At 49.5% G+C, this 24,242-nt stretch overlaps 1 protein-coding gene across 2 annotated transcripts in view; it reads right to left on the bottom strand.

The window, feature by feature from the left end:
* The window catches only part of RPS6KA6 (ribosomal protein S6 kinase A6), a 100,875-nt gene extending 81,084 nt beyond the window's left edge, over window positions 1-19,791 (bottom strand). For both annotated transcript variants that reach the window (XM_088461403.1, XM_088461404.1), the window contains exon 1: window positions 19,554-19,791. In XM_088461403.1, the coding sequence (XP_088317529.1) occupies window positions 19,554-19,601 (48 nt within the window). In that variant the 5' untranslated portion in view covers window positions 19,602-19,791. The remainder of the gene's footprint in view (window positions 1-19,553) is intronic.
* Window positions 19,792-24,242: the final 4,451 nt, after the last annotated feature.

Genomic DNA, 24,242 nt, shown 5'->3' with positions numbered 1-24,242 from the left:
GCTTGGTCAGCCTGTGATACTTTGTAACAGGATTGCAAATGAATGCATCTTCCCCTCACAGGTCAAAGCTGTAAATGTCCGGTTTAGGGTTTAGCAGAGACTGATGGAGAGTATACATATGTATGTAGTCATAGGTACAAGCTCCCTGTGACTCTGAATAGGTTTTATTACCTCCCTGTGTATCCAGGTCCGAAAAATTACTAAGGAAATGTAAATTCAACTTAAAAATCGCCGGAAAAATTCAGAATACAGACTTAGTATAACCAGACTGTACTAACGTGAGACTGACTTAGCAGTAATGGCAAAGGTGCTGTCCCTGTGTGTAGAGTGTAAGGACACAAACCAAACACTGATACAGCTATAAATGATGGGGAAACACAATGCAGGTGTCAGCCTACAACCGCATACACTGCCCAGAAGGCATCAATCTGACTCACCAACGCCAACCCCTGCCAGCCAGGCAGAGAGGACACAGAACGGACAGCTGCCCACTAACCTGATCGCAGCGATGGGGCCCAACCTCAGCCTGGCTTCTCCCAGTCCCGAAAGGAGTTCAAGTTTCTGCTCCTCCTGTTTGTAACGATGCTAAAGTCATTTGGATATACACACCCAAAGCATAATGTATGTCATCTTCCCAGGTGAGGTGACTAAGACAGAAAATAAGTCTGTACAAGCTGATAGGGAAGTTTAGGTAACAATAGTGCAGGTGACAGCGAGGAGTATACCGAGCGCTGAGTCAGCAGCTGGGTGTCATCATGCTCCTCATATACAAGGGCCAGAAGATGGCGATGGGGCATGGCGCAGATATTGGCTGTCACAAGGGCACGTAAGGTGATTAGAAGAAGGTCTCGCCAATAAACTACCGTGGGTGCGCTGCGTCCAACTTATCTGCATAGATCCAAGTGACTTTTCCACAGTGCATTAAAGTGGAGCTTTCCCGCCGTCAAAATGACATTTCAGACCTCACGTCGCGCCCGCCATGGCGGAAAATCATGTGTATGATATCGCAGTTATTATGGAGAGGTTCATTATCAGGCCTTGGCGGAACTTGCAGACAGGAGGTCACCAGGGGGGAATATATAAAAATATAAGCTGGAAAATTAGGGGACCCAGGAGTGATCCACTGACCTAAATACAGAGCCGGAAAACTTAAGTTGACAGTAGTTACTATTGGGGAGATTTAATAAAGCTTGGTGAGAGATCCAATTGTGAGAGATAAAGGACCAACCAGTCAGCTCCTGTCACTTTACAGGCTGTTTGAAAAATGACAGGAGCCGATTGGTTGGTACTTTATCTCCCATAATTGTATCTCTCTCCAAGCTTTCATGAAAACGGCCGTATGTGTGTAGGAACCCTGACTCCGGGATTTGGGGTACACTTTTCCCACTACAAACGTATTCGCTAAAACACAACGGAAGTGTAAATGAGCACAAGCGCGGTACGCCAGCAGCTGGGGGACAGTCACCATTAATACTCTGAACTACTGAAGTAGAATTTTGCAGTCCCTGCTTTCATCTGTCCCTTACATGAGGTGCTAATCAGATATTAAAAATAATGTCCACATACCGCCCAGCACATGGTAGATGTTCCTCGTGCCAGCAGCTAACGTTTCAGCATTCACGTATTACAGTAACACCAGAGACTAAATATAACCCGGGGTGAGAACTTACATCAGGCCTAAACAATGGGGGTTGGGGAAAGAAAGATTAGTTTTGAAGTGGAACCGAGCACAATAGTAAATACACGGCAGCTCCGTGTAATAGGCGGTACATCGTTGTACAGTCGTATATATGATATGTACTGAAATGAGATGCAATAATGGGGAAGAGGGCGGGATCACACAGACTTTGCATGTGCAAAAATATAACATGTTTACTGCCAAGTACAGCAAGCATGTAACAAAAGGATCCCATAGTACATACAGAGCCAATCAGAGCACCAGGTGGAGTAATATCATCGGGGATGATCTCAGATTGTGCAGACCATGCGGCTCTCCCTCGCATTAATGAGTAGCAGACGCGTCACGATTTCACTGGGAATTAAACAATTACTGAACTTCAGATCAATTCAAACCCATCTTACCGGAGGGACAGGGATGAGCTACTATAAAGGTGGTAGCGAGACGCTTATCCCAACATGTCCCCTTTCCGATGGCGGGAGGGGAAGTACTACCTCCATATAATGTCTCCCAGCCACCCCATGAATGTGATGGTCGGGAGAGGAGTTTTCTCGCCAAGCTATAAAGAGGATCTGTACAAACGCTGATCGGCAGGCTGGGTAAATGATGGCGTCACTGTGTAATGAAGACGCACAGCACCTGCCACATCTGGGAGACAAATCATTACATTAGTAAGGAGAATTAATCTGCTGGGGGGGGGGGGGGGGGTCTTCATCTCCTTTAAACAAGTGCAGCCACCTATCAGTACCGTGTCCTCCTAGGGGATTACTAGAGGGCAGAACAGCAGAACCGACATGTTACAGAGTCCTGCATTTTTAATGAAAGACCTGTGAGAAAGTCTAGATATGAAAGCACAGAGCAGACGCAGTCCCTGCTTATAGATAGGCACCGCAGTATTCCACAGAACCTACCGCTTGCCCCCAATTATCACATTTGTGCATTGGTGTCACTGGTTTCAGACAATAGATTATTGCTGGATCTCAGCAATGGAACCATATAAGCAGGATGAGCCCTGTACAGTGAGGGGTCATTCACATGGGGTACGGCGCCTTGCTTAGTCACGCAGTATGCAGACAACACACATCAGTACATAACCAGCGGTGGATCCATCACAACCTACAGGCTACACATGGCTAGAAATACACAGTAACCCCACGTGACACGTGGATTGTATGTGTTATATGGTATGAGAACTTGTGGTCAATCCCCAAGAGGGGGGTGGACAAACAAAAACCCACAAATTATGACAAACTCCAAGCATTGATTAGGTAAGAATGGGCGGCCGTCAGTCAGTATGTGGCCCAGAAGGTGAGTGACAGCTGCCAGGGCGAATTGCAGAGGTTTTGAAAAAGAAGGGTCAACACTGCAAATATTCACTCTTTGCATAAACTTAATGTAATTGCCAATAAAAGCCTCTGACACTTATGTAATACTGTAATGTTACCTCAGTATACCATAGTAACATCTGACACTTATGTAATGCTGTAATGTTACCTCAGTATACCATAGTAACATCTGACACTTATGTAATGCTGTAATGTTACCTCAGTATACCATAGTAACATCTGACACTTCTGTAATGTTACCTCAGTATACCATAGCAACATCTGACACTTATGTAATACTGTAATGTTACCTCAGTATACCATAGTAACATCTGACACTTATATAATGCTGTAATGTTACCTCAGTATACCATAGTAACATCTGACACTTATGTAATGCTGTAATGTTACCTCAGTATACCATAGTAACATCTGACACTTATGTAATGCTGTAATGTTACATCAGTATACCATAGTAACATCTGACACTTATGTAATGCTGTAATGTTACCTCAGTATACCATAGTAACATCTGACACTTATGTCATGCTGTAATGTTACCTCAGTATACCATAGCAACATCTGACACTTATGTAATGCTGTAATGTTACCTCAGTATACCATAGTAACATCTGACACTTATGTAATGCTGTAATGTTACCTCAGTATACCATAGTAACATCTGACACTTATGTAATGTTACTTCAGTATACCATAGTAACATCTGACACTTCTGTAATGCTGTAATGTTACCTCAGTATACCATAGTAACATCTGACACTTATGTAATGCTGTAATGTTACCTCAGTATACCTTAGTAACATCTGACACTTCTGTAATGCTGTAATGTTACCTCAGTATACCATAGCAACATCTGACACTTATGTAATGCTGTAATGTTACCTCAGTATACCATAGTAACATCTGACACTTATGTAATGCTGTAATGTTACCTCAGTATACCAAAGTAACATCTGACACTTCTGTAATGTTACCTCAGTATACCATAGCAACATCTGACACTTATGTAATACTGTAATGTTACCTCAGTATACCATAGTAACATCTGACACTTATGTAATGCTGTAATGTTACCTCAGTATACCATAGCAACATCTGACACTTATGTAATGTTACCTCAGTATACCATAGTAACATCTGACACTTATGTAATGCTGTAATGTTACCTCAGTATACCATAATAACATCTGACATTTATGTAATGTTACTTCAGTATACCATAGTAACATCTGACACTTCTGTAATGCTGTAATGTTACCTCAGTATACCATAGTAACATATGACACTTATGTAATGCTGTAATGTTACCTCAGTATACCATAGTAACATCTGACACTTATGTAATGCTGTAATGTTACCTCAGTATACCATAGTAACATCTGACACTTATGTAATGCTGTAATGTTACCTCAGTATACCATAGCAACATCTGACACTTATGTAATGTTACCTCAGTATACCATAGTAACATCTGACACTTATGTAATGCTGTAATGTTACCTCAGTATACCTTAGTAACATCTGACACTTCTGTAATGCTGTAATGTTACCTCAGTATACCATAGCAACATCTGACACTTATGTAATGCTGTAATGTTACCTCAGTATACCATAGTAACATCTGACACTTATGTAATGCTGTAATGTTACCTCAGTATACCATAGCAACATCTGACACTTATGTAATGTTACCTCAGTATACCATAGTAACATCTGACACTTATGTAATGCTGTAATGTTACCTCAGTATACCATAATAACATCTGACATTTATGTAATGTTACTTCAGTATACCATAGTAACATCTGACACTTCTGTAATGCTGTAATGTTACCTCAGTATACCATAGTAACATATGACACTTATGTAATGCTGTAATGTTACCTCAGTATACCATAGTAACATCTGACACTTATGTAATGCTGTAATGTTACCTCAGTATACCATAGTAACATCTGACACTTATGTAATGCTGTAATGTTACCTCAGTATACCATAGTAACATCTGACACTTATGTCATGCTGTAATGTTACCTCAGTATACCATAGTAACATCTGACACTTATGTAATGCTGTAATGTTACCTCAGTATACCATAGTAACATGACACTTATGTAATGCTGTAATGTTACCTCAGTATACCATAGTAACATCTGACACTTATGTAATGCTGTAATGTTACCTCAGTATACCATAGTAACATCTGGCACTTATGTAATGCTGTAATGTTACCTCAGTATACCATAGTAACATCTGACACTTATGTAATGCTGTAATGTTACCTCAGTATACCATAGTAACATCTGACACTTATGTAATGCTGTAATGTTACCTCAGTATACCATAGTAACATCTGACAAAAAGGTCTAATAACACTGAAGCAGAAAAGTTTGTGAAAACCAATACTTGTGTCATTCTCATACCTTTTGGCCATGGCTGTAGATATTATGCCATGCAGTACGGAGGTCAAGGAAGTGAGGCTGCTTTAGAAACACGGCATCAGGAGGAGCCGCTGACCACCCCATACTTTGGCAGAAACATGTTACACAGGAGCTTGTACCACACTACATACAGACCGATCAGTAACGTGTACAGGCTGACTGTTGCTTTTGTACCATAGGTATACTGTATAAAAGCAGAAATGAGCAGCCTGTAATATCCCCACCATTAGTGCAGCTGCCACTGTGTCCTCACATTATCTGCGCATGGATTGTTGGTTTAATGAGGACGGACGCTTCTAACCAGCGCGGTGTCAGAATACAGCCATCAAGGTACAGAGAAAGGGAATCCCTCACAGGAGGCTGATTATTGTCCCTCATAGGGAATACTCTGGTGCTTATTGTACTCGCTGCACATGCAAATGACACACTGTACTGAAAGCGAACGCTGCAATTATTAATGGTTCCAGGTAGTTGCACTTTATCAGACGTTCTACATGCACCCTCTCTGTCCTGTGCCCATCCCCTGCAATCTGGTGACCTCTCTGTCCCTTATCCATCACCTGCCCTCTCTGTCCTGTGCCCATCCCCTGCCATCAGGTGTCCTCTGTCCTGTGCCCATCCCCTGCCATCAGGTGCCCTCTCTGTCCTGTGTCATCACCTGCCATTAGGGGCCCTCTCTGTCCTGTGCCCATCCACTGCCATCAGGTGTCCTCTCTGTCTCGTGTCCATCCCCTGACCGCTCTGTCCTGTGCCCATCCCCTGCCATCTGGTGCCCTATCTGTCCCGTGTCCATCACCTGCCATCAGGTGCCCTCTCTATCCCATGTACATCACCTGCCCTCTCTGTTATGTACCCATCCCCTGCCATCTGGTGCCCTCTCTGTCCTGTATCCATCACCTGCCCTCTCTCTCCTGTGCCCATCCCCTGCCATCAGGTACCCTCTCTGTCCTGTGCCCATCCCCTGCCATCAGGTGCCCTCTCTGTCCTGTATCCACCTCCTGCCATGAGGTGTCCTCTCTGTCCTGTGCTCATCCCCTGCCATCTGGTGCCCTATCTGTCCCGTGTCCATCACTTGCCATCAGGGGCCCTCTCTGTCCTGTGCCCATCCCCTGATAATCTGGTGCCCTATCTGTCTCGTGTCCATCCCCTGCCATCTGGTGCCCTCTCTGTCCCGTGTCCATCACCTGCCCTCTGTCCTGTGCCCATCCCCTGCCATCAGGTGCACTCTCTGTCTCGTCTCCATCCCCTGACCGCTCTGTCCTGTGCCCATCCCCTGCCATCTGGTGCCCTATCTGTCCCGTGTCCATCACCTGCCATCAGGTGCCCTCTCTGTCCCGTGTCATCACCTGCCATCAGGGGCCCTCTCTGTCCTGTGCCCATCCCCTGCCATCAGGTGCCCTCTCTGTCCTGTGCCCATCCCCTGCCATCTGGTGCCCTATCTGTCCCGTGTCCATCACCTGCCATCAGGTGCCCTCTCTAACCCGTGTCCATCCCCTGCCATCGGGTGTCCTCTCTGTCCCATGTCATCACCTGCCATCAGGTGCCCTCTCTGTCCTGTGCCCATCCCCTGCCATCTGGTGCCCTATCTGTCCCGTGTCCATCACATGCCATCAGGTGCCCTCTCTAACCCGTGTCCATCACCTGCCCTCTCTGTCCTGTGCCCATCCCCTGCCATAAGGTGTCCTCTCTGTCCCGTATCCATCACCTGCCCTCTCTGTCCTGTGCCCATCCCTTGCCATCAGGTGCCCTCTCTGTCCTGTGTCCATCTCCTGCCACAAGGTGTCCTATCTGTCCCATGCCCATCCCCTGCCATCTGGTGCCCTCTCTGTCCCGTGTCCATCCCCTGCCATCAGGTGTCCTCTCTGTCCCGTGTCCATCACCTGCCATCAGGTGTCCTCTCTGTCCCGTGTCCATCACCTGCCATCAGGTGTCCTCTCTGTCCCGTGTCCATCACCTGACATCAGCTGCCCTCTCTGACCCGTGTCCATCCCCTGCCATCAGGTGCCCTCTCTGTCCTGTGCCCATCCCCTGCCATCTGGTGCCCTCTCTGTCCTGTGCCCATCCCCTGCCATCTGGTGCCCTCTCTGTCCTGTGCCCATCACCTGCCATAAGGTGTCCTCTCTGTTCCGTATCCATCACCTGCCTTCTCTGTCCTGTGCCCATCTCCTGCCATCAGGTGCCCTCTCTGTCCTGTGTCCATCTCCTGCCATGAGGTGTCCTCTCTGTCCCGTGCCCATCCCCTGCCATCTGGTGCCCTCTCTGTCCCGTGTCCATCAAGTTCCATCGGGTGCCCTCTCTGTCCCGTGTACATCACCTGCCATCAAGTGTCCTCTCTGACCCGTGTCCATCACCTGCCATGAGGTGTCCTCTCTGTCCCATGCCTATCACCTGCCATCAGGTGCCCTCTCTGTCCCGTGCCCATCCCCTGCCATCAGATGCCCTCTCTGTCCCGTCTCCATCGCCTGCCATCAGCTGCCCTCTCTGTCCCGTGTCCATCACCTGCCATCGTGTGCCCTCTCTGTCTTGTGTCCATCACCTGCCATCGGGTGTCCTCTCTGTCCCATGTCCATCGCTTGCCATCAGCTGCCCTCTCTGACCCGTGTCCATCACCTGCCCTCTCTGACCCGTGTCCATCACCTGCCATCGGGTGTCCTCTCTGTCCCATGTCCATCGCTTGCCATCAGCTGCCCTCTCTGACCCGTGTCCATCACCTGCCATCAGGTGCCCTCTCTGTCCCGTGTCCATCAATCGCCCTTCCGCCAAATTCCCTGATCCATTCGTCCATTTCCACCACACACTCCCCCTCGACTGTCCTCTTATCATCCCTCTACTAGATTCTCATTATCCCGAACCGCCTCTGGGGACAGCAGCACTCTGTATTTATCATTAGCCCTGTATTAGTAATAGTGTGTGTGTGTGCCCTTAATACAGACGACGTCGTAACAGCGGCACTCCGGAGACTTGCACAGAATAGTGAAAACGGGTGTCTTTTAACTTAATTCAATTTCGGGGAGACCCCGAAACGTTGAATTAAAAGACACCTGTTTTCACCACTCTGTGCAAGTCTCCGGAGTGCCGCTGTTACGCTGTCGTCATATATATATATATATATACACATACACACACACACACACACACTCATTGTACCAGCAAGGAAGTGATAATCTACATAACCAGCACTTGTACAGGATGGGGCGACAGACAGTAGTGATGGGCGCCTGACGGAGCAATTAAACTGTTGCCCGGTTCGGACGTGAATAGCCACCAGTGCTGGCATTTCTGCTCACCGCCTCCTGAGGTTGCGAGCAAAAATCTGCGAAAAGTCCATGGTTTGGGCGTCCAAACCAGGAGCAGGTGTAGCCGCTATAAGCAGCTATATATTATATATATATTAGTTATCTGCAAAAACATCTACATTTTTCTCTCCCACATGACAAGCGTCACCTGTAACAAGCCGATTGCCATACACTACTCTGTCCTGCCTGTTAGCCTCACCACCTTGTGTCTCCTATAACATGACGTACATACCGCTGGCCAATCAATTTGCCTGTACAACATACAGTATGTATCATGTGAAATAACATCCCGTGTGTGTCTCCTGTTTGCCCATTATACCTGCCCTGCCGTTATCACATGGCCTCGTCTCCCAAATATAATCATTTATTTCCCTGTATAATCCTCTCCCAGCGCCTGTCACTGACTCTCTGCGCTCATGCCGATTCCCATCAGGTACAGTATTACCTTTGCTGTCTCAATTTAGGATAGATATAATAGAGCAGGACGTTCACTACTGACATCATGAATGATGTCAGTAGGGCCGCCCACAAACGGCAGGCGATCAACATCGACAGCCGCCCCGTTTTGTACCGAGCCCCGGAGCGAGAAGTTGTCACTCGCTCCAGGACTCGCGTACGAACATTGCGCACGCCGCACATGCGCACTGGCCGACCATCGACCGGCTTGAGTGCGCTATGCGCTCGCGAGCAGGTCTTAATCAGGCCCAATGTTTAATCATTCGCAACAACCCAGACACTTGTCCACTGAAGCCGATGACACCACCATGTTATCTATAAGGACTGCGGTGGGGGGGGGCGGGGAACGGAGCACCATAGCGCAGAGGAAGAACATTCTAATGATGCATACACACGGTCGGATGAACGATTTGAACATTTTGCACAGAAAAGAACGGGGAGTTCACTGTTTAGGGCGCATACATAAGCTGCCACTGATAAAGTCTAAGGCCCTCATTCAGAGCCGCTCGCTATTTGCGGTCGTTCGTTCTAAAACAAGGGGTGGCTATTCAAATGAACCGTTCGCTAATTGCGGTCTGTTCACGCCTCTAAGTCTGAACGAGCGAGCAAAACTTGCGGTTGTAATTTTGAAAAATACGCCCCCTTGCCGCTCGCACCATACGTCATGTCCGCTGTTTATTAGATTAATCGAGTACATCGAACAGCGTATGAACTGCTCGCTAATCTTGTGGCTGGTTTTTTCAACCGCTATTTTGCGAGCAGTTCGGAGTAAAAAAAACCAAGTGACGTGGTCGATGACGCTGCTGGATTAATTATGCACTCCCTTAAAACGCCCGTTTTGACCTTTAAGCACGCCTGCGTTCTGATCTCCACTCCCCGTTTTCAAGCACCTTCCCCTGTTACCACCCACATACGCCTCCTTCTGTCACTCAAAATAGCAGGCATTCGCTATATAGCGAACAAACGATTTTCGGCCGCACTAACTGGTTCACGCATGCGTATTAAAATCCGTATGCATGCTCAGATGTGCGAACATCGGTCAAAACGAACGAGTGCCCGCTTGCGAGCAGCTCTGAATCAGGGCCTAAATCCCTACGAAAATCTCGCCCTGATTTTAAACAACAACAGAAAATACAGAATGGAAAATAGACAAAAACTGCGGCGCTAAAAGGATGTATGGCAATAATACATCCCTTAATGGTGGATGATGTTCTCTCTGGGCGGAATTCAATTCTCTCCAGCCCCTATCGCGTCCGACGGAGCTATTCTATTCTTGCTCCTGTCGGGCGCAATCAGCTGCCAAACGCTACATTTCAGCTCGCAGCCCCTGGGGGATGAGAGCTGAAATGTGCAAAAAGTGACATGTTTGGGCGCCCAAACATCACTTTTCGCGATCGCGCCCAGCACTTTGGTCGGGTTTAGCTGCTTTACGCGGCTAAACCTGACCTCTATGGGCGTGATCAGCGTGAAATTCTGGCACAATTGAATAGCGGCCCGCGATCTCCTGTCACTTTAGACGGGAGATGCGGGCCGCAAAATCAATTGAATTCCGCCCTCTATGGTAAATAGGGTGTATAGTCCTTTGCATATATCTCTAAATCCTCAATGGAGAGAAGAAATGATGTTAACCAGGAGTCCCCCAAAGAGGGATAGCGTACCAAACTCACACTTAATAATTGATGTTAATACATATCAAGGTTTCTTTATATATAGAGGTAGGATTCGTACCCCGGCTCACGTATAGTGATGTGGTGATGCTCCTATAAAGGTTTCTTTATATATAGAGGTAGGATTCGTACCCCGGCTCACGTATAGTGATGTGGTGATGCTCCTATAAAGGTTTCTTTATATATAGAGGTAGGATTCGTACCCCGGCTCACGTATAGTGATGTGGTGATGCTCCTATAAAGGTTTCTTTATATATAGAGGTAGGATTCGTACCCCGGCTCACGTATAGTGATGTGGTGATGCTCCTATAAAGGTTTCTTTATATATAGAGGTAGGATTCGTACCCCGGCTCACGTATAGTGATGTGGTGATGCTCCTATAAAGGTTTCTTTATATATAGAGGTAGGATTCGTACCCCGGCTCACGTATAGTGATGTGGTGATGCTCCTATAAAGGTTTCTTTATATATAGAGGTAGGATTCGTACCCCGGCTCACGTATAGTGATGTGGTGATGCTCCTATAAAGGTTTCTTTATATATAGAGGTAGGATTCGTACCCCGGCTCACGTATAGTGATGTGGTGATGCTCCTATAAAGATTCTTTATATATAGAAGTAGGATTCGTACCCCGGCTCACGTATAGTGATGTGGTGATGCTCCTATAAAGGTTTCTTTATATATAGAGGTAGGATTCGTACCCCGGCTCACGTATAGTGATGTGGTGATGCTCCTATAAAGATTCTTTATATATAGAGGTAGGATTCGTACCCCGGCTCACGTATAGTGATGTGGTGATGCTCCTTTAAAGGTTTCTTTATATATAGAGGTAGGATTCGTACCCCGGCTCACGTATAGTGATGTGGTGATGCTCCTATAAAGGTTTCTTTATATATAGAGGTAGGATTCGTACCCCGGCTCACGTATAGTGATGTGGTGATGCTCCTATAAAGGTTTCTTTATATATAGAGGTAGGATTCGTACCCCGGCTCACGTATAGTGATGTGGTGATGCTCCTATAAAGGTTTCTTTATATATAGAGGTAGGATTCGTACCCCGGCTCACGTATAGTCATGTGGTGATGCTCCTATAAAGGTTTCTTTATATATAGAGGTAGGATTCGTACCCCGGCTCACGTATAGTGATGTGGTGATGCTCCTATAAAGGTTTCTTTATATATAGAGGTAGGATTCGTACCCCGGCTCACGTATAGTGATGTGGTGATGCTCCTATAAAGGTTTCTTTATATATAGAGGTAGGATTCGTACCCCGGCTCACGTATAGTGATGTGGTGATGCTCCTATAAAGGTTTCTTTATATATAGAGGTAGGATTCGTACCCCGGCTCACGTATAGTGATGTGGTGATGCTCCTATAAAGGTTTCTTTATATATAGAGGTAGGATTCGTACCCCGGCTCACGTATAGTGATGTGGTGATGCTCCTATAAAGGTTTCTTTATATATAGAGGTAGGATTCGTACCCCGGCTCACGTATAGTGATGTGGTGATGCTCCTATAAAGGTTTCTTTATATATAGAGGTAGGATTCGTACCCCGGCTCACGTATAGTGATGTGGTGATGCTCCTATAAAGGTTTCTTTATCCAACAATAAATGCTGGTATGATGAAACTCCTCAGCAATGTAGATCCATAATGTACTGATGAATAAACATGAGTATGTCATCCAAAACAAGTATTTTATCGATAAAAAAGATAGTTCGAACCCAGGGTCAAAATGGAAGCACCAAAAGACCCATTGAAACAGTACATAAAAACAAGCAATATACAATGATAAAAAACATATAATAAAAAAATCCAATGAAGAAAAATTGAAAAAAAACAATACTCTGAGAGCAAAACGTTCTGAGTAAAGAAGAATCCAAATATCAAGTAACTCACCCCTGCAGCTGACAACGCGCTTCAGTCTCTAGGACCTTTTTCAAGAAATGCTGCTGGTATGAGGAGCTCAGTATTTATGTGCGAATAAGCCTATCCGCTCCACGCAGGAAGTGATCCTCGTCAATATAATTAACATTGGTTAACATCATTTCTTCTCTCCATTGAGGATTTAGAGATATATGCAAAGGACTATACACCCTATTTACCATAAAGAGAACATCATCCACCATTAAGGGATGTATTATTGCCACACATCCTTTTAGCGCCGCGGTTTTTGTCTATTTTCCATTCTGATTTGAACATTTTACCAACGATTTGAACGATTCGAACGATTGAACGTTTTCAGACAGTATTAAAATGAATGGAATCATCCAAATCTGACTGCAACCTCATCAGATGTCAGATATCGTTATCTGACAGGCGGGAACGCACATCGCTCATCGTTGCAGGGACACGTCAGATTTTCTTTCAGCTATGAACGATTTTTAAAATCGTAACTACAAATCTGAAGGAAAATCTGACCGTGTGTACGCACCATTACTCCATACAGGCAGACGGCGGTCTATGGAACCTGAAGCCACGGCCCCAGCGCAGTGAGGTACTGTGCCTCCCTATATTATGACTCTATATCTTCTTCCTTATTGGCGGCTGATAATCCTTCTGCAGTAGACAGTGACAGACAGGTACCACCACCAGCTACTACTGGTATTCCGTACCTTATGTAACGAGTGTAAGCTCAGGGGGCAAGGCCATCTTTACCTTCTGTTTCATGCCAATGTATGTTATTGTCTCATGATTCCCAATTGCTTGCCCCACTGCGGAACCAGCCCCAACACCTCCAACGTGATCTCCAGAGGTTACAGTAACAAGATCGCACTTTATGGTGACCTTAGCTGTGCCAGAAACAACACCACCAAATAGCGAACCAACTCCCAATGAGCAGAATAACACACAAGTGCCCCTGATAGGAGAGTACAGCGATGTGTACCCACAGAGGGGGCCATAAAGGCTAGTGTTCATTCTAGCACCCTGCACCTGTCACAGCCAGTGCAGTTCCTCTTTCCTACCTGGGGAGTCGCTCTCTGCTCTGGTGCTTCTAGTACACTCTGGTCTGTATCACAGTAGTTTGTTGCATTAGCTAAGTGTGCTAGAAGCACCAGAGCAAAGAGCAACACACCAGGCAGGAAAGACGAACTGCACAGATTATAACAGGTGCAGGGTGCTAGGGTGAATAATAATCAGTAATCAGTAATAATCAATAATCACACAGCCAGAGAAGCACGGACCAAACACTGGAGGTCCCAAGCCAGGAAGATGCAATGTGACAGAAGCACTCAGTCCTGAATCACAAAGTATGACATTACCATGTACAGCAGACACATGAGACAAGTAGAGCATGACAGCCACATGTATGACACAAGCACAGAATGACAGTATTACTAACAACAGACACATGATATGTGCTGTATGACAGTCCCATGTACAATAGACACATCCACATTATGATAATCCTTTTCAATTGACTTCTACCCAATATGACAGACCCGTGTACAATATAACAAATGACACATGCATAGTATTAGAGTCTTATGTATCACAGACAGGATACATGCAAAGTATAACAGTCTTCTGTGCAGCAATAGAACAGTCCCATGTACAGCATACACACAACACATCTACAGTAGGACAGTCCCATGTACAGCATACACACAACACATCTACAGTAGGACAGTCCCATGTACAGCATACACACAACACATCTACAGTAGGACAGTGCCATGTACAGCATACACACAACACATCTACAGTAGGACAGTGCCATGTACAGCATACACACAACACATCTACAGTAGGACAGTCCCATGTACAGCATACACACAACACATCTACAGGAGGACAGTGCCATGTACAGCATACACACAACACATCTACAGTAGGACAGTCCCATGTGCAGCATACACACAACACATCTACAGTAGGACAGTGCCATGTACAGCATACACACAACACATCTACAGTAGGACAGTCCCATGTGCAGCATACACACAACACATCTACAGTAGGACAGTCCCATGTGCAGCATACACACAACACATCTACAGTAGGACAGTGCCATGTACAGCATACACACAACACATCTACAGTAGGACAGTGCCATGTACAGCATACACACAACACATCTACAGTAGGACAGTGCCATGTGCAGCATACACACAACACATCTACAGTAGGACATTGCCATGTACAGCATACACACAACACATCTACAGTAGGACAGTGCCATGTACAGCATACACACAACACATCTACAGTAGGACAGTCCCATGTACAACAGAAACATAATGCACAGTATGACAGTCCAATGTACAGCAAACACATCATGCACAGTCTCATGTACAGCAGACACACAACACATCTACAGTAGGACAGTGCCATGTACACCATGCACACAAAACATCTACAGTAGGACAGTGCCATGTACAGCATACACACAACACATCTACAGTAGGACAGTCCCATGTACAGCATACACACAACACATCTACAGTAGGACAGTCCCATGTACAGCATACACACAAAACATCTACAGTAGGACAGTCCCATGTACAGCATACACACAACACATCTACAGTAGGACAGTGCCATGTACAGCATACACACAACACATCTACAGTAGGACATTGCCATGTACAGCATACACACAACACATCTACAGTAGGACAGTGCCATGTACAGCATACACACAACACATCTACAGTAGGACAGTGCCATGTACAGTATACACACAACACATCTACAGTAGGACAGTGCCATGTACAGCATACACACAACACATCTACAGGAGTACAGTCCCATGTACAGCATACACACAACACATCTACAGTAGGACAGTCCCATGTGCAGCATACACACAAAACAACTACAGTAGGACATTGCCATGTACAGCATACACACAACACATCTACAGTAGGACAGTGCCATGTACAGCATACACACAACACATCTACAGTAGGACAGTGCCTTGTACAGTATACACACAACACATCTACAGTAGGACAGTGCCATGTACAGTATACACACAACACATCTACAGTAGGACAGTGCCATGTACAGCATACACACAACACATCTACAGTAGGACAGTCCCATGTACAACAGAAACATAATGCACAGTATGACAGTCCAATGTACAGCAAACACATCATGCACAGTCTCATGTACAGCAGACACACAAAACAACTACAGTAGGACATTGCCATGTACAGCATACACACAACACATCTACAGTAGGACAGTGCCTTGTACAGCATACACACAACACATCTACAGTAGGACAGTGCCATGTACAGCATACACACAACACATCTACAGTAGGACAGTGCCATGTACAGCATACACACAACACATCTACAGTAGGACAGTGCCATGTACAGTATACACACAACACATCTACAGTAAGACAGTGCCATGTACAGCATACACACAACACATCTACAGTAGGACAGTCCCATGTACAGCATACACACAACACATCTACAGGAGGACAGTGCCATGTACAGCATACACACAACACATCTACAGTAGGACAGTCCCATGTGCAGCATACACACAACACATCTACAGTAGGACAGTGCCATGTACAGCATACACACAACACATCTACAGTAGGACAGTCCCATGTACAGCATACACACAACACATCTACAGTAGGACAGTCCCATGTGCAGCATACACACAACACATCTACAGTAGGACAGTGCCATGTGCAGCATACACACAACACATCTACAGTAGGACAGTGCCATGTACAGCATACACACAACACATCTACAGTAGGACAGTGCCATGTGCAGCATACACACAACACATCTACAGTAGGACATTGCCATGTACAGCATGCACACAACACATCTACAGTAGGACAGTGCCATGTACAGCATACACACAACACATCTACAGTAGGACAGTCCCATGTACAGCATACACACAACACATCTACAGTAAGACAGTGCCATGTACAGCATACACACAACACATCTACAGTAGGACAGTCCCATGTACAGCATACACACAACACATCTACAGGAGGACAGTGCCATGTACAGCATACACACAACACATCTACAGTAGGACAGTCCCATGTGCAGCATACACACAACACATCTACAGTAGGACAGTGCCATGTACAGCATACACACAACACATCTACAGTAGGACAGTCCCATGTACAGCATACACACAACACATCTACAGTAGGACAGTCCCATGTGCAGCATACACACAACACATCTACAGTAGGACAGTGCCATGTACAGCATACACACAACACATCTACAGTAGGACAGTGCCATGTACAGCATACACACAACACATCTACAGTAGGACAGTGCCATGTGCAGCATACACACAACACATCTACAGTAGGACATTGCCATGTACAGCATGCACACAACACATCTACAGTAGGACAGTGCCATGTACAGCATACACACAACACATCTACAGTAGGACAGTGCCATGTACAGCATACACACAACACATCTACAGTAGGACAGTGCCATGTACAGTATACACACAACACATCTACAGTAAGACAGTGCCATGTACAGCATACACACAACACATCTACAGTAGGACAGTCCCATGTGCAGCATACACACAACACATCTACAGTAGGACAGTGCCATGTACAGCATACACACAACACATCTACAGTAGGACAGTCCCATGTACAGCATACACACAACACATCTACAGTAGGACAGTCCCATGTGCAGCATACACACAACACATCTACAGTAGGACAGTGCCATGTACAGCATACACACAACACATCTACAGTAGGACAGTGCCATGTACAGCATACACACAACACATCTACAGTAGGACAGTGCCATGTACAGCATACACACAACACATCTACAGTAGGACAGTCCCATGTACAGCATACACACAACACATCTACAGTAGGACATTGCCATGTACAGCATACACACAACACATCTACAGTAGGACAGTCCCATGTACAGCATGCACACAACACATCTACAGTAGGACAGTCCCATGTACAGCATACACACAAAACATCTACAGTAGGACAGTCCCATGTACAGCATACACACAACACATCTACAGTAGGACAGTGCCATGTACAGCATACACACAACACATCTACAGTAGGACAGTCCCATGTGCAGCATACACACAACACATCTACAGTAGGACAGTGCCATGTACAGCATACACACAACACATCTACAGTAGGACAGTGCCATGTACAGCATACACACAACACATCTACAGTAGGACATTGCCATGTACAGCATACACACAACACATCTACAGTAGGACAGTCCCATGTACAGTATACACACAACACATCTACAGTAGGACAGTCCCATGTACAGCATACACACAACACATCTACAGTAGGACAGTCCCATGTACAGTATACACACAACACATCTACAGTAAGACAGTGCCATGTGCAGCATACACACAACACATCTACAGTAAGACAGTGCCATGTACAACATACACACAACACATCTACAGTAGGACAGTCCCATGTACAGCATACACACAACACATCTACAGTAGGACAGTCCCATGTGCAGCATACACACAACACATCTACAGTAGGCATGTACAGCATACACACAACACATCTACAGTAGGACATTGCCATGTACAGCATACACACAACACATCTACAGTAGGACATTGCCATGTACAGCATACACACAACACATCTACAGTAGGACATTGCCATGTACAGCATACACACAACACATCTACAGTAGGACAGTGCCATGTACAGCATACACACAACACATCTACAGTAGGACAGTCCCATGTACAGCATACACACAACACATCTACAGTAGGACAGTGCCATGTACAGCATACACACAACACATCTACAGTAGGACAGTCCCATGTACAGCATACACACAACACATCTACAGTAGGACAGTGCCATGTACAGCATACACACAACACATCTACAGTAGGACAGTCCCATGTACAGCATACACACAACACATCTACAGTAGGACAGTCCCATGTACAGCATGCACACAACACATCTACAGTAGGACAGTCCCATGTACAGCATACACACAAAACATCTACAGTAGGACAGTCCCATGTACAGCATACACACAACACATCTACAGTAGGACAGTGCCATGTACAGCATACACACAACACATCTACAGTAGGACAGTCCCATGTGCAGCATACACACAACACATCTACAGTAGGACAGTGCCATGTACAGTATACACACAACACATCTACAGTAGGACAGTGCCATGTGCAGCATACACACAACACATCTACAGTAGGACATTGCCATGTACAGCATGCACACAACACATCTACAGTAGGACAGTGCCATGTACAGCATACACACAACACATCTACAGTAGGACAGTCCCATGTACAGCATACACACAACACATCTACAGTAAGACAGTGCCATGTACAGCATACACACAACACATCTACAGTAGGACAGTCCCATGTACAACAGAAACATAATGCACAGTATGACAGGTACAGCAGCCACACACATGACAGCTACAGTAGCACACACATGACAGGTAGTACAGCAGCCACACACATGACAGGTACAGCAGCCACACACATGACAGGTACAGCAGGCACACACATGACAGGTACAGCAGGCACACACATGACACTGCCCTACATCACAGCCCCATGATGTACAGCAGACACGTATGAGAGACTGGATGCCGGGGACACACCTCCATTGTCAGCCCCGGATCCTCAGGATGACTGAGCCGCTGCGGCATCCCCCTCACAGGCGGCTCGCTCCAGGCATCCCCCGCCAGGTCCTCCTCACGCGCTGATCGGGGCGCCCGGGAGGGGGGAGCGGGAGGTGTGGGCGGAGGATCGGGCCCCCCCTAAGCAGCCGGCGGTGCTTGTCCCCTGTCCTCGCAGCCACAGGCTCCGCCAAGATGGCGGCCGCCGTCACCTGTGCAGCATGGGAGGACGCGTCACCGGGACGTCACCCAGGAGATCCCCAGCCACGTGACCCGCTGTTGAGGGGCGTGTCCCAGCACGGGCGAGAGGGCGGGGCGTGTAGTTATGGTGGTGGCATTATTAACCCTCTCACTGCTGTGTGATGTGCAGGACAGAGGGTGAGGAGGGGGGGAGGCATGGGAGCTGCTGTGTGATGTGCAGGACAGAGGGTGAGGAGGGGGGAGGCATGGGAGCTGCTGTGTGATGTGCAGGACAGAGGGTGAGGAGGGGGGGAGGCATGGGAGCTGCTGTGTGATGTGCAGGACAGGGGGGGAGGAGGGGGGGAGGCATGGGAGCTGCTGTGTGATGTGCAGGACAGAGGGTGAGGAGGGGGGGAGGCATGGGAGCTGCTGTGTGATGTGCAGGACAGGGGGGGAGGAGGGGGGGAGGCATGGGAGCTGCTGTGTGATGTGCAGGACAGAGGGTGAGGAGGGGGGGAGGCATGGGAGCTGCTGTGTGATGTGTAGGACAGAGGGTGAGGAGGGGGGGAGGCATGGGAGCTGCTGTGTGATGTGCAGGACAGAGGGTGAGGAGGGGGGGAGGCATGGGAGCTGCTGTGTGATGTGTAGGACAGAGGGTGAGGAGGGGGGGAGGCATGGGAGCTGCTGTGTGATGTGCAGGACAGGGGGGGGAGGAGGGGGGGAGGCATGGGAGCTGCTGTGTGATGTGCAGGAGAGGGGGAGGTGCATGGGAGCTGCTGTGTGATGTGCAGGACAGGGGGTGAGGAGGGGGGGAGGCATGGGAGCTGCTGTGTGATGTGTAGGACAGAGGGTGAGGAGGGGGGGAGGCATGGGAGCTGCTGTGTGATGTGCAGGACAGAGGGTGAGGAGGGGGGGAGGCATGGGAGCTGCTGTGTGATGTGCAGGACAGAGGGTGAGGAGGGGGGGAGGCATGGGAGCTGCTGTGTGATGTGCAGGACAGGGGGGGAGGAGGGGGGGAGGCATGGGAGCTGCTGTGTGATGTGCAGGAGAGGGGGAGGTGCATGGGAGCTGCTGTGTGATGTGCAGGACAGGGGGTGAGGAGGGGGGGAGGCATGGGAGCTGCTGTGTGATGTGTAGGACAGAGGGTGAGGAGGGGGGGAGGCATGGGAGCTGCTGTGTGATGTGCAGGACAGAGGGTGAGGAGGGGGGGAGGCATGGGAGCTGCTGTGTGATGTGCAGGACAGGGGGGGAGGAGGGGGGGAGGCATGGGAGCTGCTGTGTGATGTGCAGGACAGAGGGTGAGGAGGGGGGGAGGCATGGGAGCTGCTGTGTGATGTGCAGGACAGAGGGTGAGGAGGGGGGGAGGCATGGGAGCTGCTGTGTGATGTGCAGGACAGAGGGTGAGGAGGGGGGGAGGCATGGGAGCTGCTGTGTGATGTGCAGGACAGGGGGTGAGGAGGGGGGGAGGCATGGGAGCTGCTGTGTGATGTGTAGGACAGAGGGTGAGGAGGGGGGGAGGCATGGGAGCTGCTGTGTGATGTGCAGGACAGAGGGTGAGGAGGGGGGGAGGCATGGGAGCTGCTGTGTGATGTGCAGGACAGGGGGGGAGGCATGGGAGCTGCTGTGTGATGTGCAGGACAGAGGGTGAGGAGGGGGGGAGGCATGGGAGCTGCTGTGTGATGTGCAGGACAGAGGGTGAGGAGGGGGGGAGGCATGGGAGCTGCTGTGTGATGTGCAGGACAGAGGGTGAGGAGGGGGGGAGGCATGGGAGCTGCTGTGTGATGTGTAGGACAGAGGGTGAGGAGGGGGGGAGGCATGGGAGCTGCTGTGTGATGTGCAGGACAGAGGGTGAGGAGGGGGGGAGGCATGGGAGCTGCTGTGTGATATGCAGGACAGGGGGGGAGGAGGGGGGGAGGCATGGGAGCTGCTGTGTGATGTGCAGGAGAGGGGGAGGTGCATGGGAGCTGCTGTGTGATGTGCAGGACAGGGGGTGAGGAGGGGGGGAGGCATGGGAGCTGCTGTGTGATGTGTAGGGCAGAGGGTGAGGAGGGGGGGAGGCATGGGAGCTGCTGTGTGATGTGCAGGACAGAGGGTGAGGAGGGGGGGAGGCATGGGAGCTGCTGTGTGATGTGCAGGACAGGGGGGGAGGAGGGGGGGAGGCATGGGAGCTGCTGTGTGATGTGCAGGACAGAGGGTGAGGAGGGGGGGAGGCATGGGAGCTGCTGTGTGATGTGTAGGACAGAGGGTGAGGAGGGGGGGAGGCATGGGAGCTGCTGTGTGATGTGCAGGACAGAGGGTGAGGAGGGGGGGAGGCATGGGAGCTGCTGTGTGATGTGCAGGACAGAGGGTGAGGAGGGGGGGAGGCATGGGAGCTGCTGTGTGATGTGCAGGACAGGGGGTGAGGAGGGGGGGAGGCATGGGAGCTGCTGTGTGATGTGTAGGACAGAGGGTGAGGAGGGGGGGAGGCATGGGAGCTGCTGTGTGATGTGCAGGACAGAGGGTGAGGAGGGGGGGAGGCATGGGAGCTGCTGTGTGATGTGCAGGACAGGGGGGAGGAGGGGGGGAGGCATGGGAGCTGCTGTGTGATGTGCAGGACAGAGGGTGAGGAGGGGGGGAGGCATGGGAGCTGCTGTGTGATGTGCAGGACAGAGGGTGAGGAGGGGGGGAGGCATGGGAGCTGCTGTGTGATGTGCAGGACAGAGGGTGAGGAGGGGGGGAGGCATGGGAGCTGCTGTGTGATGTGCAGGACAGAGGGTGAGGAGGGGGGGAGGCATGGGAGCTGCTGTGTGATGTGCAGGACAGAGGGTGAGGAGGGGGGGAGGCATGGGAGCTGCTGTGTGATGTGCAGGACAGAGGGTGAGGAGGGGGGGAGGCATGGGAGCTGCTGTGTGATGTGCAGGACAGAGGGTGAGGAGGGGGGAGGCATGGGAGCTGCTGTGTGATGTGCAGGACAGAGGGTGAGGAGGGGGGGGAGGCATGGGAGCTGCTGTGTGATGTGCAGGACAGGGAGTGAGGAGGGGGAGAGGCATGGGAGCTGCTGTGTGATGTGCAGGACAGAGGTTGAGGAGGGGGGGAGGCATGGGAGCTGCTGTGTGATGTGCAGGACAGAGGGTGAGGAGGGGGGGAGGCATGGGAGCTGCTGTGTGATGTGCAGGACAGAGGGTGAGGAGGGGGGAGGCATGGGAGCTGCTGTGTGATGTGCAGGACAGAGGGTGAGGAGGGGGGGAGGCATGGGAGCTGCTGTGTGATGTGCAGGACAGAGGGTGAGGAGGGGGGGAGGCATGGGAGCTGCTGTGTGATGTGCAGGACAGAGGGTGAGGAGGGGGGGAGGCATGGGAGCTGCTGTGTGACGTGCAGGACAGAGGGTGAGGAGGGGGGGAGGCATGGGAGCTGCTGTGTGATGTGCAGGACAGAGGGTGAGGAGGGGGGGAGGCATGGGAGCTGCTGTGTGACGTGCAGGACAGAGGGTGAGGAGGGGTGGAGGCATGGGAGCTGCTGTGTGATGTGCAGGACAGAGGGTGAGGAGGGGGGAGGCATGGGAGCTGCTGTGTGATGTGCAGGACAGAGGGTGAGGAGGGGGGGAGGCATGGGAACTGCTGTGTGATGTGCAGGACAGGGAGTGAGGAGGGGGAGAGGCATGGGAGCTGCTGTGTGATGTGCAGGACGGGGGGTGAGGAGGGGGGGAGGCATGGGAGCTGCTGTGTGATGTGCAGGACAGGGAGTGAGGAGGGGGAGAGGCATGGGAGCTGCTGTGTTTTGTGCAGGACAGGGAGTGAGGAGGGGGAGAGGCATGGGAGCTGCTGTGTGATGTGCAGGACAGGGGGGGGGAGGCATGGGAGCTGCTGTGTGATGTGCAGGACGGGGGGTGAGGAGGGGGAAGGCATGAGAGCTGCTGTGTGATGTGCAGGACAGGGAGTGAGGAGGGGGGAGGCATGGGAGCTGCTGTGTGATGTGCAGGACAGAGGGTGAGGAGGAGGAGAGGCATGGGAGCTGCTGTGTGATGTGCAGGACAGAGGGTGAGGAGGGGGGGAGGCATGGGAGCTGCTGTGTGATGTGCAGGACAGAGGGTGAGGAGGGGGGGAGGCATGGGAGCTGCTGTGTGATGTGCAGGACAGGGAGTGAGGAGGGGGGGAGGCATGAGAGCTGCTGTGTGATGTGCAGGACAGGGGGTGAGGAGGGGCAGAGGCATGGGAGCTGCTGTGTGATGTGCAGGACAGGGGGTGAGGAGGGGGAGAGGCATGGGAGCTGCTGTGTGATGTGCAGGACGGGGAGTGAGGAGGGGTAGAGGCATGGGAGTTGCTGTGTGATGTGCAGGACGGGGAGTGAGGAGGGGTAGAGCCATGGGAGTTGCTGTGTGATGTGCAGGACAGGGAGTGAGGAGGGGGAGAGGCATGGGAGTTGCTGTGTGATGTGCAGGACAGGGAGTGAGGAGGGGGAGAGGCATGGGAGTTGCTGTGTGATGTGCAGGACAGGGAGTGAGGAGGGGGAGAG

This window comes from Taudactylus pleione, unplaced genomic scaffold (assembly GCF_031769625.1).
Source record: "Taudactylus pleione unplaced genomic scaffold, aTauple2 ptg001043l, whole genome shotgun sequence".
Classification (NCBI taxonomy): Eukaryota; Metazoa; Chordata; class Amphibia; order Anura; family Myobatrachidae; genus Taudactylus; species Taudactylus pleione.
This window is presented reverse-complemented; position numbering and strand designations above follow the sequence as displayed.